Genomic DNA, 12286 nt, shown 5'->3' with positions numbered 1-12286 from the left:
CTCTGCATGCTAACAACATCCTCTTCTGTTTTTACTGCTCACTCAAGGATTTCTTACAGGAGTGATAGCTTTGTCCAATAAAATGGTGCAGCATGGATAATCTCCCAGATAATACTATTTCTCTGTGTGATTTTGACAACACAGACTCATTCCTGGCAGAGGTATTGTTGAGGACTGGGGTTCCTCCTTTGTGCATTCAAAAGCCAAAGACCTTTTTCCTTGCAAAATGTCCTTTATTGACCAAAAAAGCACAAAACACCCAGAATGAATCTCTGAGCATGCACAGAGCAGTTTATTGAACCCAATCTCCAGAAAATCTCCTTTATGAGTGTGCCTGCACCCATCCCTTTGGCAGGGCCTTCTGAAAGTGAACACTGCTCTTCTCTGCATGCCAGTCCTATAATTGGGCTGCCTTCCTCTGCTGGTGAGGCATCATGGGGGCAAGAGCGTGCTTAACCTGACTCAGAGAAACCCCCTGTTCCAAGGCTGCTCCTGCCAAATGAATGTCTGGGTTGGCTCGTATTCCCAGGCTCCACCCAGTTCTGCCTCACATTCCAGTTCTAAATCTTCTGAAGCCCAGCCAGCAGTCCTTGAGAATGAGTGCCTGAAACAGCCATCTTCCTCACTCCCAACAGGTATATTTACCTGGCATAGGAGCGATCTGTTCTTTTTTCACAGCAGCATACTACAGTGGTACCTCAGCTCACGAACGCCTCAGTTCACGACCAAATCGGGTCGTGAACAAAAATTTCATAAAAATGTTGAATCAGGTCGTGAACTCCGCATTGGATGGCGACTGTGATTGCCCCATCTCCCTGCCCCCGAGTGGGGAGATGGCCGTGATCATGCTGGGGACGGGGGCGGGGTAGATGGCCAAGATCGCACCCGTCTTGCCTGCAGGAGCGCAACCGTGATCTCGGCCATCTCCCCCACAGCACGATTGCGCCCGTCTTCCCCCCCGAGCGTGCCCGCGTTCGCGCCCGCCTCTCCCCCCCCCCCCACGTGCCAGGATGACGGGTGCGATCGTGGTTGTGCTGGCGGGGGGAGGAAATGGTGGCGCTCGTGCTTCGGATGTGGAGGGGAGTTGGCCCCAATCGTTGTTGTTATCACTTTGCTTCTTCACATTTTTCTGATTAAAAAAAATAGTTACAGAATGGATTAACCTCATTTACATTGAACCTTATGGGGAAATTTAACTTGGCTCATGACCAATTTGGGCCATGATCAGAGTCCTGGAACGGATTAAGTTCGTGAGCCAAGGTACCACTTGTACAACCATTATAAGCAATTCCAGGATTCCTTAATCCACTATGTCTCAAAAAGGATCCAGTTTTTGTTTTTTGTTTTAAACGGGCTGGATTTGATGGGGAGCCTTCTTACTGTTGTGTCTTGCTCAGTCTATCTGTATGCGCAAACGGTGAGGAAGAGTCAGATTATTTTCAAACTGTGGAGTTCAGCAGTTCATAAGAGTCATCTGGAAATGTTCCAAACCATGCTTAGTCACTTGTAGGTCAAAAGGGCCTGGCTTTCTAATGTTCTTGTTTTACTATCATCGCTGCCTTTTGATTCTGAAACAGTTGGTTGCTAAACGGGAAACTGCTTACCACAGCTTCATAATCATTGGTTGATAAACAGGAAATGGTCTACCACAGTTTCTGTGTCACTTAAGTCAGGAGATGGAGTTCATATGATAAAATTAAAGTATAAAAATAGAAAAATTGTTACATTTTGGTTAACATGTATGGACCTGGCACAGGTTCTGCAGAGCAGTTTAGTTTTCACAAACAAGCTATCATTGTTTTAGTTTTCACAAACAAGTTTCCTTCCTACAAGAACCCATTCATGAACAAGCTGCCTGGAGAACCTGTGGCTTGTTGTAGGGTTGTTTATAGCTACAGTGGCTTCTTGTATTATTCGAACCCAGCTGGTGATGTCATTGTGAGTTGTAGGGTAGTGACCTTCCCTACAAGACCCCTTTTTCTCCTGATGCTCTCGCTAGTGCTGCCACCATCCTCCCTTATCCCCTTTCAGTGTTCTCATCCCTGTACTTGTAAAACTGAGGACAGAATGACACTGGAGAATGTTCCAGATGCATTCTCAACTTTTGCTTTTCAGATTTGTACAGGAGCACAAATTTGCTTAGATATTTGCATAACTTCCCCTTCAGGTTTAATATTCTGCCGTGAAAAGTGTTCCATTCCCCTTCCATTTGACTGCTTTCCCAACACATTTGCATATGTTGAGCAACCCCACTCACTGTTGTGTAGCCCCTGTGTATGAGTAGCTCCATGGAGTCCATCCCTCTGGTATCATGGACTTCCTTTCATGCTGAGCCCTCACTTAGAAACTCAGCTGTGCAGAGAGGAAGTCTGCAAATGTTCACAGAAGGGAGGTTGTGCATCTGGCAACCGTCTTCCAGGTCACGTGAAGCAGCATAAGCAAAGGTTGCTGCATGTGACACAGGAGACAGGCACCGCTTGTGCGCATGCTGGGTGTGATTGCCAGGAACTCAGACTCGCAGCTGTGCCAATGTGGACAAGAGTCCAGGGAGCCAAGCCCAGGGAATCTGACAGATTCCCACCTGCAAACAGATTCTTTGCACATTCCTACGAGTAACAGGTAGTAAATGAGACCCATGTAGGGAAGTTACAAGCACAAAGTATGTGTGGTGGGGGGGGGGGAGCCAAAAATGTCGGCTAGTTGCAGTTGTGAAGGTGCTTTCCAGGGAAAAAATGTTCACTAGCAAGGGCAGCTCTAAAAGAGAGGAGGAAATTGACAACGACAATGGCAAGAGAGGGATTATCAGTATTCCTGGCTAAATAGTTAACAGGCACTTTGTGCTTTTGTACAAGAGCCCAAGATCCTGAAAAAGAGATTGCAAACATGTTCCTGCAAGAGCTCAGAAAATTTCATTTGACAATCTGAAGTGTGTATGTAGGAGGAGTTTTCCTTGTGAGGCAACAACCCCAGTACACCAATTGTAAAGAAGTTGCTGACCAAGGAGAGGGATTTTGCTGCAGAGGCATCAGTGATACATGCTTGGAGTTGGCAGGAGGATGGGGTGGGGACTAAGGGGTGGAAACGCCATAGTGACAAAGCATCTATCGGGTTAGCAAATGAACAATCCATTTATGGTAGTTTATTTTTAGGGTGGCTTAACGTGACATGTAACCAGCCCAGTATGTCAAAAAAGGCAGCATTTAGGATAGTTGTTACCTAAAATGATACATCTATTTTCAGTAGTTGGTTCAGAAGGGCAGTGATGCAACCACTGGGTTATAGGTTGGCCTGCTGAAAATGTCTAAATATGCATAGGACTGTTCCCTATTAATTTTGTCAGGATGAAATCCTGTGCAGAAGGATGATTTTTATCTCATTTCTATACCGGCCCACAGGCAATGCTCTCTGGGCATTTTATAGCAATCCATAAAAACAGACAATAAAGTGTCTATAAAAACATTGCACCATGAAACGTATTTTAAAATTCTGTTTAGATGGAGAACTCTCAGCATTCCCTAGCTGGAAGGTTTTTTCTTTCTGAACATGCATAGTAGGAGTGTACCGCAATCATATTTAAGCGACTGAGAGTGGGCCACAGCCTTGCCACACTTCTTTAGCCCTCTTCCTTTCCTCTCTGAATCAATTTTCCCCACTCCATTTTTCCCCTGTTACTAAGCATTGCTATTAAGCAATGGTTATCTCATAAAGTAGGGACTGAATGGGAATAGACTGAATAGTTTAAAGTGAATAGGAAAACTATGGTTTCAGCTAAATCTGGTTTCTCATGACCATGATCTGCATTTGTGTAGATATAAACCAACTATAGCTAATAAAGGAGAGGAGACTCAGCTCCAGAGAGAGGAAACGGAGGCTGACTGCACATGTGCTCCCATTCGGCAAAATATAGCATTTACTGTGTTATGTACATCTGGACCGAACCTTTCACAGAATGCCTAGCTCAGCTTTGATGCCTTGCTTAATTAGCTCTTTAACAATATATTGTATAGCTGAATAAAACTAGACATCCCTACCCTTATCCACTCTCTGGTAACCTTTCATTTGGAGCACTACACTGCATTAAATTGGAACTGTTCAAAAACTGTTGGGAAACTTCTGCTGCACCACAACAGGACAGCAAGATTGTTGAAGCGGACTTTCCAATATGGTCTTTTATTCAGTGCTTTTATGCTCTGCACTTGTTGCCAGTCCATTTCTGGGCCCCATTCAAGGTGTTCTTACTAACCTAGAAAGGCCCAAGTGTGTTAAGGCCAAGTGACTAAAGAACCGTTTTCTCCTCTGTTTACCCTGCCAGACTCTAAAATATACCCAGAGGCTCTCTTCTGGATGCTCTCACCAAATGATGTGAGGCAGCTGACTATTAAGGTGGCTGCCTCAGTGTTATAGTGAGTACGGGAACACAGAGGCAATCCTGGCATTTGCAGTGCTCCCACCTTCCAATGGATGCCCATAAATCCTCCAAGTTTGGAGGATGGATAGCCCTGTTGGATATTGCCTTTATTGTAGTTCATGTTTTTAAGTGTGTTTTGTAAACTGCCCAGAGAGCATTGGTTTCTGGATGGTAAAGAAATGTAACAAGCAAAATGAATATTTTTGGTAATTTGCACCAGTTCTTAGATTGGCCTTACTTATAATATCTTTGTAACAAAGCCACTCTAGCCTACTGTTGTTCTCATACTTCCTCATAAGATGGTCCCTCCAAAGACTTGTGTCATATGATACTTCTCCAACCATAGAGAAAACAATAATAGTATTGGTCATTATGTTGGCTTCACAACATGAAATAAAATTGCTGTTGAACTATGGAACAGTGGAATAGCATTCGTAGTTCCATTGTTTTAAAACAGCAGCAATACAATTAATAGAAGTAACACTTGATTGCATTCTGACAATTTCCACAGTATTTTTCACAGAGCACAGTGACCTTTTCTTAGACACTATTCATGTTCTTTCTTGTCTTGTTCTCTCTCGCTCCTCTTCCCATTGTTATTTACTCTTCAAGTGGGGCAAAAAATTTGTGGTGGAGCCTTTCAATTTGTGTGTCAGTTGGCATGCTTTTGAGGTATGCTTTCACAGCCATAATTTCTGGGTAATTCGTTTGATCAGCAAAAGGAGTAGTTATCATGCAATCAGCTTATCACATCCCAACTCTGTATAGAATAACTGAGTGGGCCTACTAGTTTTGCATGAATAGGCTGTGGAAACAGAAACTAAAGTTCAACATGCATAATAGAAAAGAGTAATTGAACTGAATGAAATTTAGCTTAGCTGTGTTTAACTTAAGTTCCATTCATTTGAGTGGGTTAACTCTACATAGGACTTAGGCTGAATTTTACCGATACTTGTTATAATGCAAGAATGAAAGATTCTGTCCCTCAGGAAGGCTTATTTTCCCTCAGCTGTCAGTTCCAACAGCCATGCCAGCAGGCTGAGCTGAGGGAGAGCAGAACCATTCCACCAGCCCTGCTGAGGACCTCCCTCAGGAAGTGTCCTTCTCCCCAGCTGTCACCAGCAGCAGCCATGCCAGGGGACCATACAGAGGGAGATCAGAGGGTGCACTGGGCCATTTTGCCAGTCCTGCTAAAAAATGTCCCCTCATTCTTTTCTCCTGTGTGTCATATCTCTGTACGTTGTAAACCTATGGGCAGGGAACATTCTATTGTTTATATTTAAGTTGCTACAGGAGCCTTTTTGGCTGAGGAGTAGCATAAAATATCTTGAATACATAACAATATAAATAAACTTCAGATTGTATATACTGATGAACAAAATTTCACATCACTTCTCTAACTTGGTATGGATAATGTGTGCTGCTTTTGGTGTTTTTGCCCACAGTAGCTGCAGTGAAGAAGAGCATGGGGTATGGGTTTTCTTAGTAGTAGCTGTAACATGGCAAAACTTCCCATAAGTGATCATTGGAAAGCTCAAATTTAGCACCTATTTCTCTTCCTTTGGAGTTACTGCAGAATAGGACAGTTTCTTTGTGCAGGGATAGACAACAGGATGACCATGGGCATCTGGTGCTGTAGTCCCCCTGCTTTTTAATTTATATATTTATTGTAATTAATAAATTATCCTACCAGCAGCTGGGATTGTGTTGAAATAAGTTTCTGTTGGGGCTGAACTGCAAAGGAATTGTTTAATGTGTTGGGCCTCAACCCAAAGCTCTTCCTTGGGCCAGGTTACTTGTCCTTTACAACACTTTCTTTGGTAGCCACTTTGTGGTGGTGCCCAGGATGGATTCCCAAACTGCCATGCCTGCCTGTGGCCCAGAGAGGTTACTTATGCTTAGCTTAGAGGCTTTTTTCTGATATGGTTCCAGAGCACAGTCTTCGCCCTTCTCCATGTGATAGAATCCCTCTTCTGCTAACATGTGCACTATGTATGTATATGGCCCAAGAGTTGCAGGCTTTTAAGCTGCTTTAGTCTTGCATGACCCTGGAGCAATGCAGGATTGCTAGAGAAAACTGAATGACTACGTCTGCGGTCTGCTACCCAGATGGGTGCCAGGGCACAGCAGGAAAAGATTGAAGCAAATCGGGCATATGTGGAAACATGCAACACTGACTACTGGGCAGCAGAAAGAAAGGGCAGTCATTTGCATAATTTTCCAGTGACACTTGATGACACATTCAGCAGTTGAAGTTTATAGAGATGTTGCATGGGAATCTTTGATTCAGAATGACAGGCACAAAACATGGCAGCAATAACCAGGAAAGCAGCAGATGCATCTGGCATATTCAGACCGTAGAAGCCTGAGTTGTCTACGTACTTGTCAGATTAAGCAGTGCGATTGAAGCACAGAAAAATATGCAACTCATTAATATGGCATTGAAATAAAGAAATAAGACCTTGAACTGAAGGTGGGAATGTGTAGTGATGGCTTCTGCAAGACTGCTTGTTTTCATTTATGACAGGCCACTTCTAGTCATAACATTTTCTAAGGAGAACTATTACAGATGTGGAATCACATCCTTCTGAATGTTTGTGCTTATCCCACACATGCTGTTGCTTTCATTTGTTAGAAAAAGCGGGTCAGCCAGGGGATTAAGGCAGGAAGAATCCTCAAGAGCTGATTCACACAATCGCTTAGTGAACCTCTTTCTGCCTGGACAGCTTTTCTTCCACTCCAAACATACTAAATATCAGGGATATGCAAAAGTCAGCTTGCTTTATGAGCCTGTCATTTGTAGTTGCAACTGACCACTGACATGGCCCCTGACATGTGCAAAGGGCTTGGAGAGAGGTGGCGTCTTCTCTCATATGCATGAAGGAAACTGGTGGAAGCTTCCACTGTTGCGCAGGAAGATCTCCTACTGTTCTTAACATCTGGAAAACTGACATCAATCAAAGAGTAGGAAAAGGGGGCAGTCTGGTTGGTGGGAACAGGGAGACACCAGAGAGGCCAGCAAATGGGCTCTCCTGAGCTGCTTTCAGCCTCTTCCCTCCTGTCTGAAGCAATGTTGCTAAAAAGCCTGTCTGGAGAACCCAGCAGGCAAGGGATGGGGAAGCAAGGACCATCTTTCCTGTTGGTCCTCTCATGCTGCCACATTCATCCCAGTAGGGTTTTGGACTCACAGAAGCCTCCAAGGGTGCTGACCTTATTCTGTTGCAGACATAGCCAACAACAATCCATTTTATGGCACCACAGAGATGAACAAATGTGTGAAGTGCTGTGTTGGAATCCATTCTCTGTGCTGTGGTCCATGAACTCTTACATGCCACAATAATACTTCTGCTGATCTTTTGAGATGCTGCAAGACCTTATACTCTTTTCTGGAGGACTTTTCTATACCTTTCTCCCACACTCAGTAATTAGCTCAGCATAGGTGCAGTTCATGGGAACTGTAGTAGTGCAACACATCTGGAGGTCACCCTACTTGAGAAGGCTGGCCTAGAGGAAGCAGGCTCAGCTGGCATCATGCATAGTCTAAGTACCTGTCCTAAAATACATTCCTTGCATTTCCCTGCAACCCAACAGAACTCTGTGTCTCATGTGCAAGGGTTCCTTCTCAACAAATGAAACCATGTCGAAAAGGTTCCCAGGAGACAAGGTTTCTGGAAACCACTGCAGTGGGTGATGCTGAATTTTTGGAGTGGCTGGGCATAACTAGGACAGTCAGCTTCCTGCTCATCCACTTCTGGATACCTGCCTCAGGAATCTCGATCGTCTCAGCACACTCCAAATCCATACATTTTGATATTTATCTGGTAGCAACTGGCAGGAGCATCAGAAACTTTAGGTACTTTCTTCTCAGAGGTATACACACTGTAAATGTTGTGAGCCGCCCCGAGGCTTGTTGTGAGCCCCGAGGCTTGTTGTGAGCCACCCCGAGGCTTCGGCAAATGGGGCGGCATAGAAATGTTTTAATAAATAAATAAATAAATATCGCAAGTGAGACCGACTTTCTCACAGGCAACAATATTGGCATTTTAATCAGAGAAAGGGCAAGTATTTATCAGCTGTGGGGAGGGATAAATTGTCCTCTGACTGAGAACAAGATTGGAATACAGGGAGGGAGGGGTGAAGGTATGTGTCTTTCTCTCACATGTGTGTGTGGATGTGGTTGAGGCTTCTTTTTGTAGTTCTGAAAGTTAGAACCAGTTCATAGATGGAAATGGTTACTTGCTCATTCACACACCAATTACATTTATATCTCACCTTTTAATCAAAAGTTTTGGGGTAGTGGCAGCTAGAATTTCACATGACTTTTCTCTTCATCAGCATATACAAAGCTTAGGTTTAGGGTGAATTACTAGCGATTACTTCCCAAAACTCTCATTACTTAGGAGCTCCTTTGTGTCCCTGGAGCGCTTCTAACACAATTGAGCCTCTTAACTTTGTTGATGCCTGGCTGCAGAAGCCAGCTCAAACAATGGTCAGAACAGATGGGTTTTGTAGTGCAGTAGCTTCTGGAGGGCCAAAGTTAACTTCCCCACATACATACTCAACACGTATTTCTAAGATATTAGATGCAGAAAATTATCTAGAAAGTTTATAATCTGGATTTATGCATATGTACCAGCTTCTCATAAATTGGTGTCAGCATGCATGAATTGATATTGTGAAATATTGATCCATAAAATCAAAAACACCATAACTTGCAAGCTCAGGGCCCTGATCTGGATTGTGATCACAGTGGGGTGGGGGTGGAATTAAAGCCTCCTATCCTCGATGCTAGGATCCTGATCTGGATCAGGGACCATCTACATACACTAGAGTAAACAAAAAAGGACAAAATTTGTAGCTGCTTGTTATATCTTCACAGTAATGTCTACTTTGGAGTGTGGGAAACATACAGCAGAAATAATGTGAGAGACTGGGAAATTGCCAAGCTTGAAGACTGAGCACGTGTTTTATATACAGAATGTCCAAGGTTCAGTTACCAGTTTAGAAAAGGTCTGCAGGGCTGGGGAATATCTCCCCTCAAATCTGAGAGAACCACTGGCTATCAGAGTAAATGGCCCCGCACTGGGTGGATTGATGCTCTGACTCAGTGACTGGATTTGCACAATGTGAGGATCCATCATGGGTGACTAGTCACAGTGGGTCGTAGTGCCTGGTGAACCCAGACTGCTTCCTGCAGACTGGTTTTCTTGAGGGCCACACGCCACACTGATGCCCATGCTGTATGCTAGAGATTGTTGAACCCACAATGGGTTTTCATGTCACCCAGAGGCCATCATGAGTTGCAAAAAGCAGTGAGCAAGCCATTTGGCAAGCATGGCACAACCCTGTTACTGCTCGTGATGAGTTTGCCTAGGCCACTGCCAACTACCACACTGGTATCCAAATGGCTCAAGCGACTGTCATTGGCTGGATGACTGTCCTGCTGCAACTCTGGTCACTCCTTCATTTGCCATGATCTTTCCTCCCTTATACTCTTTGCTGAAAGCAACTTCAGCTGAGGGAACCTTCAAACCTTTAGAAACATAGTTTAAAAAAAAAAGTTCCAATTGTTTGGATTTTAAAATTGCTTTGGATTTTACAATAGTTTTGAACATTCTTTATTGCTTCTCTTTTAACTCCAGGTGTTCCTTGCTTGCCGGAAAGTCTGAATCTTCACAAAGATCAGCAAAGGTCAAATAAGCCAGGGGAAGTCCAGATGTTTAGCCAGTCCGAGTTACGGACCATCGAGCAATCGTTGCTTGCAACGCGTGTGGGAAGTATTGCTGAACTCAGTAAGTACACTAATATGATTCCTAGCCACTCCCTCCTTTAAGGTTATGAGCAAGTACACTCCAGCTTACATAAAAAACCACACTGGTGGCTTGCAGAGGGAGCTTGCTGTGGCACGAAGCACAAGCACCTTTATATTCTGCTGGCAAAGTGGTCTGGAAGACAACCGTGAGTAATGGTTAAGCACTTTGCAACATAAGAAGGTAAGACGGATGGATGATGCCCAGCCATTTAAATTCATTCTTTGAGTCACTAAAATATTAGGGGCTAAGTAGGCACTAGCAAAACACTTTTTGAAGCTCCTGGGGAGGAAATGTCACTGAAGCATTTAATCTGGAGGGAGACACACTGGGTAGGGGAAGGGTTACGTGTTGCCCCCTCAACACACTGCTCCCCCCCCCCCATTTACATCAAGCTCTCCCAGAACTTTTACAGGTTTTATTGTAACTTTTATCAAGTGCTTAGAGCAAAATTGATTCAGCCCACTTTGGCATCCTGTCCCATTCATTCATTTAGATGTGGCCTTAGTTCAGGTATCATGGAAGAACATACTGGCAATATTTCTCAAAAGACTGCAACATTTTTATACGCCATTTCAGATATGAGACCAAAGGTGCTTGTAAATGATGGTTCTTGACTGTGCACATTTAACATTAAGTGTAGGTGGTTGTTGTTCCTGTACTGTTACAAGCCTAGATTTTTATCTGCGTGTGCATTTTCCTTATATTTGTAAAGAACGTAAAAGGTCTAGAGGCGTCCATCTGATCTTTAAAAACAGTACTTGGGAGCTCAGTTACATACATTTGTAGGTGTGTGTGGTTAGCCTGATAACTTCCATTTGGCACTTGCTCATACACATTACACTTAAACTGAGGCATAAACACACAGTTGTCACCATGACTTTTCCTCTGTTTGTGCTTCCAGTGCTGTTCCCATTGCTCTTCCCGTTAAACTGGGAAGATGTCTGGGTTTCATGAAGAGGTAGAGAGCTCCCAAAAGCTCTAGCAGGGATGGGGAATGTCAGGCCCAGGGGCCAAATCAACCCTCTTCTGGTCTGGCCCCCTGCTGTTTTCCAAATGGCCACCCCATTTCCCCTGACCATCACCCATTAGACAGTTTCCTGGCCCTTGTGCAGTTGCTTTCTCCTATTCTCAGAGGATGGTTTGCCTTTCCTGTAGCTTTATTCCTGGTGTAAGAGCTGTAAGATAAAGTGTACTGGTAGCTTTGAGATTTTGGCCACATACTTTTTGCTGTTGCTCAGGCAACAGAGGTTCAATACCATGGAGCTATTAGGTCCAAGTGAGTTCCATGTCCTAGGATTTTGACAGAACAACAAGCAGAGTTAGGTGATTACTTTGTGGGGTCATCAGAAAACTATCCTGATTCTCTATATTTCAGGGCAGACTATACTAATAGGTTTACACAAGCCCTACCCTATGTTGTGGAGGTTAGCGAGTTGTACATGCAGCCTTTACCATGTTCTGCGCATGTCAAGGTGGCAATAAAGGCTTTCCCTTTCATGGATCTTGTCCAGTACAAAAGACTAGTTTCACCATCTGATCAGCCATGTTTGCAAGAGTTTCTTCCTGGAACAAGCAAGGAAGGGTGAGGGAAAGCAACTTGGGAGGCTTGCAGAGCTGTTGTGATAGAGCCATATTGAAGGTTTGCCCATCATTTTATGTTTGGCAGTTTATTAAAATAGAAAAGAAAAAGAAACCTAATGTTGAGCAGGAAGTTCTCATATGAAAATCTTCAGTGTAAATTTCAGTGGTGTGCAGCAGATCAAAACTGGGTTGAAACCACCACATGCATTTTGGAGAAAGAGTGTGACATTAAAATTGAACTTGCTGCCTCTACTTGGAACATGGTGGTCACCACTTCCTATCCCAACAGCTATTGGAGAAATGCTATGTGCTGATGTAGCATAGTTCCCAGAGACTTACGGAAAATGGCAACTGTTAGCTTTCAGTTTCCAGGAAAATGCCAGATGGTGGAAGTAAATTTATTTACATATAGAGTCTGTATCCCACTCCATTTCTACACAGATTCTGCAACACACAAGATAAAAGAATAAAACATAATATTAGA

The 12286-nt window shown here is 43.7% G+C and overlaps 1 protein-coding gene across 1 annotated transcript in view; it reads left to right on the top strand.

The window, feature by feature from the left end:
- BTBD11 (BTB domain containing 11) overlaps positions 1 to 12286 on the top strand; it is a 234420-nt gene that overhangs the window by 135383 nt on the left and 86751 nt on the right. The window contains exon 6 of the mRNA XM_044441292.1: positions 10125 to 10200. Coding sequence (XP_044297227.1) covers positions 10125 to 10200 — 76 coding nt within the window. The remainder of the gene's footprint in view (positions 1 to 10124; positions 10201 to 12286) is intronic.

The sequence above is a fragment of the Varanus komodoensis genome, unplaced genomic scaffold (genome assembly GCF_004798865.1).
Source record: "Varanus komodoensis strain SLA01 unplaced genomic scaffold, ASM479886v1 scaffold39, whole genome shotgun sequence".
Classification (NCBI taxonomy): Eukaryota; Metazoa; Chordata; class Lepidosauria; order Squamata; family Varanidae; genus Varanus; species Varanus komodoensis.
The sequence above is the reverse complement of the archived record's forward strand: the minus strand, read 5'-3'. Positions and strand labels throughout refer to the sequence as shown.